Source organism: Venturia canescens, chromosome 7 (genome assembly GCF_019457755.1).
Source record: "Venturia canescens isolate UGA chromosome 7, ASM1945775v1, whole genome shotgun sequence".
In the NCBI taxonomy this organism is placed as follows: Eukaryota; Metazoa; Arthropoda; class Insecta; order Hymenoptera; family Ichneumonidae; genus Venturia; species Venturia canescens.
The window spans coordinates 20,093,014-20,096,544 of record NC_057427.1 but is presented as its reverse complement, the minus strand read 5'-3'; the positions used below and the strand labels follow the sequence as shown (position 1 = coordinate 20,096,544).

The following is a 3,531-nucleotide window of genomic DNA, read 5'->3' as shown; positions in this document are numbered from 1 at the left end:
ATTTGCGCTTTTTACAATGATTTTTTACATATCAATACTATAGTAATTTAGCCAGATAAGTTGAAAAAATGTATTTACAATTCCGAATTAATAACTCTGACATTAATTTTGAGGTGATCTATCACTTGAGTGAGTGCGAGAGAGATAGCTGCAAAATGACGTTTTACTCGGACATCGTTGTTTTTTCGAGAAAAATAAAAGTTACATCTTGTTCTCTGATAAAATGAGAATAGCGTGTAACTCATATTTTCTTTCAAATATCAACCTACTCAGAACAAAACGTGCAGCAGGATTTTTATCGACTGAACAACTGAAAAAGATCACGTTGAGTGATGATTCTTTAATTAGGGAAGTAAAAGTCGATCTAATGTATTAAACACCCACAAAATACGACCCTTCGAGCATGATCTATCTTAAGGTCTATCTTAAGGATCTATCTATTCTTTCGCAGGACCGTATTTTTTGATATCGCAAACTAGAGCACTCGAAATTTAAATTCATTTTTAACCTCTGAGAAGTCGCTGTTGAATGGGAAAAGTTTCGACTTCTGCCATTTTTTCAACTTTTATCATTAATATCTCTTTTAAAAATTCGGTAACCCTTTATTTTTATCATCGCTATGGATTCCTTACATTTTTTTTTCTATCTGTGAGACAGTTTGTATCAGGAATTTTAGAGATATTTAGTGTACGAATTATTGAAATAGAAATGTGATGATGATGGAATCTCCGTAAGCTCCCGTATAAATTTTATAATTTTTGAAATTTTAATTTTTCATTGAATGTTTGATAACCTGACCTGAAATTTCACCAATCTATTCGCATGCACTTGTATACTCTAATAAATTAAAATCAATTTTTTACAGAGGGTTCGGGTTCGTGAAAGGACTTTAATTACAAAAAAAACTTAAACATATTAATTTAAAAAACAATGAGTAAATTAAATTGCAAGCTCTGGCTGCTGGTGGTCGGTTTTATCGTTCCCGACGGTTCTGCGGTGCCGTTGCTTTGAAGCCCTCAGCGCCGCAGTTAACGCGTCAATGAAGGTGCGCCGAGACGGCCGATCATCGGGCGGTATGTTTTTACATACGGCAACTGCAGATAAAAAATTTCTTTGCAGCGTGCTCAACGATTATATTCATAAAATGTTCGATCGAATACTTACCGTACATTGCTTTATACAAAGCCGTGCCCTCCAATCGGCACGAGTTCCGCGCACCCCCCTGGACGGTTACAACCGTCGAGAACTCGTCAGATATTGCTTCTTTAATAATAAGGTGAGCCCTCTCATGTATCGAGCCAGAGCTCAGGCTGCCTAAATACTGAATCTGCAACAATAAAATAAATCGAGAGGTAGATTATAATAACTTTGAAGTTTTTTTAATATCACAATTTCCGTATGTTATTGTTGAGAAAATATTTATATTGTTGAATTAGTTTACTATTGATACTCACTATTTGGTCTTTGTTTTCTTTCGTGAACCCCTCCAACGCCTCGAGCTCTCGAACTCCGCGGACCGGAAGGCACCGCGGTTTTTGTGGATACTCGACGATGTTCCGGCTGCGTTGGAGGTGTTCATATTTCTCGAACCGTCCTTCTAGCGCTCTGAAAACGTTATTATTATTAGTAAGATTATCGTTTTACTCAAACCTCATTTGCCATATTATGCCAAAATACACACGTGATTTTGTTCATTACGGTGCGCTCCATATTGCTGGAACAAAAACGAACAAAAAAATATTCATAAATTAATAAAATTTTTTATGAATTCATCAATTATCACAATCGTACCTTATCTGCTTTGATAGATCTCGGTGTATGGCCCTATAAACCGGAGAAAGGTAGTTTTAATACAACTACTACATTTGAATCCTCCCTTCTCTTCTCTGATCAGAAATGGTTTTTATACTTACTCCATCCTTGACAGAATAATGTCTGTGTCTAAATGACGGGAGGGCTGCCGAAACTCTACATTTCTGTCAAGCGGGCGTTGGTAGCCGTTGTCATTATATCGTTGAGGATAGCCTCGGTCATAATTCAAATTTGTCAATCGGGGCTCGCGGTGAGCCCCGAAGTCCGTGTCATCTTGGTCATCATATCGGCGCTGTAAAAACAATAATGCAACACTCATTTGTTTGGGTTTGTTCGTTACGGCACCTTTCAGATTGTACTCATAATCAGAGAATCGTGTTACTCGTACCAGAGTTTCGTCATCATTTGTTTCACGAGTTTTTTCATTGGGACGATGCCCTGAGTCCGTTGCGAAATCCTCGCATCCCTCCGTCGGATTTAGTGGATTAGTTCCACCCAGTCTCGGGCAACTTGATATTGCCGCGGCCACTCTGCTCATGGACTCATCGACGCTTTCATATAAACCAGTGAATAGCCGACCATCTTTATCCGAACTCTCATCGGTTGTTGGAGGGTAGTCCTCACCGACGAGAAATTGAGATAAGCGTGACGATGGTCGGCAAATTCGTTTGTTCTGGTTTTCTATATGCTGTGGAACAATAATAAGCGAGTATATTCTTCAACTCCGTCATTATCGTATTGGAAAAAGCTACTCTATACTGAACTCGTTCTACTCAAACCGTACATCTTGTCCGCGTTTTGCCATGTTTTGTAAATTCTGAGTCCTTCAACCTAAAAAAAAAAAAAAATTCAAAATTTTGGGTCACAGTAGAGAGTCACAAATTTCTTTGTTTTCCCCAAGAACGTCCATCCATCGTTTCAGTATTATAAAATATGACGCTTGTCCAAATTTCAATCATTCAAAAAATTTTTTGAGGTCACTCATCGTGATTTTCTTTCTCTAACTTTAATAATCCGGGAAACACATCACTGGCGTCATTTCAATTTTGCTACTCACGAACGGGGAAATGTACAATAATTTCAACGACAGGTTGTTATAGGAAAGCGAATAGTATATAAGAAAGATCTCCTATTATTTTGTGATAAATCTGTTCTTTTGAAAATTATTCTCAGACAAAGTTGAGCCTACAGTAGATTTTTTATTTCCACTTTTCCAGCGAAACTGCTACATTTATCATCGAAAATCGCAGTATTCTCTTTGAACCGCATGTTATTTTAATTATAATTATCTCGTGGAAAAATTTAGATTGTCATAGATTTAAAATTTACTCCTTCTCAGACCCCTTTTTTGAGGAGAAAATGGCTACATTCATCGATTACATCGTTATGGAAATGGATTTGGAGATACTTTGTAATGTTTATTGTTGATGGAGATCCTGAAATACGTTAGCGCAATCATTTGAGTATTTTTATCGATTTTTGGCATTTCAAAAATACGTTGTTTCAGAAAAAAGAAAAAAATTCTTATAGACTTTTGGATTCCTATTACCAGAAAATTTTCAAATATGGATAGGTAAAAATTTGCGCTTGTCATTAAATGCGCGAAACGAAAATTTTGGACACGCAATTGTAAGTACACAATTTTAATTGACCAACAAAAAAAATTACTAAAAACCTCATAGAGTAGGTTTTTAAGGAAGCTCTTTCAGAATCTGACAT

The 3,531-nt window shown here is 36.6% G+C and overlaps 1 protein-coding gene across 1 annotated transcript; it reads right to left on the bottom strand.

Moving 5' to 3' along the window:
• Nucleotides 1-834: 834 nt before the first annotated feature.
• LOC122413559 (uncharacterized) lies at nt 835-3,113 on the bottom strand. Its single transcript, XM_043423991.1, has 7 exons — nt 2,201-3,113; nt 1,914-2,104; nt 1,792-1,824; nt 1,682-1,714; nt 1,455-1,605; nt 1,165-1,327; nt 835-1,094 (listed from the first exon to the last, which is right to left on the bottom strand). The coding sequence occupies exons 1-7, from the start codon at nt 2,348-2,350 to the stop codon at nt 940-942; spliced, it is 876 nt and encodes a 291-aa protein (XP_043279926.1). The 5' UTR covers nt 2,351-3,113; the 3' UTR covers nt 835-939.
• Nucleotides 3,114-3,531: the final 418 nt, after the last annotated feature.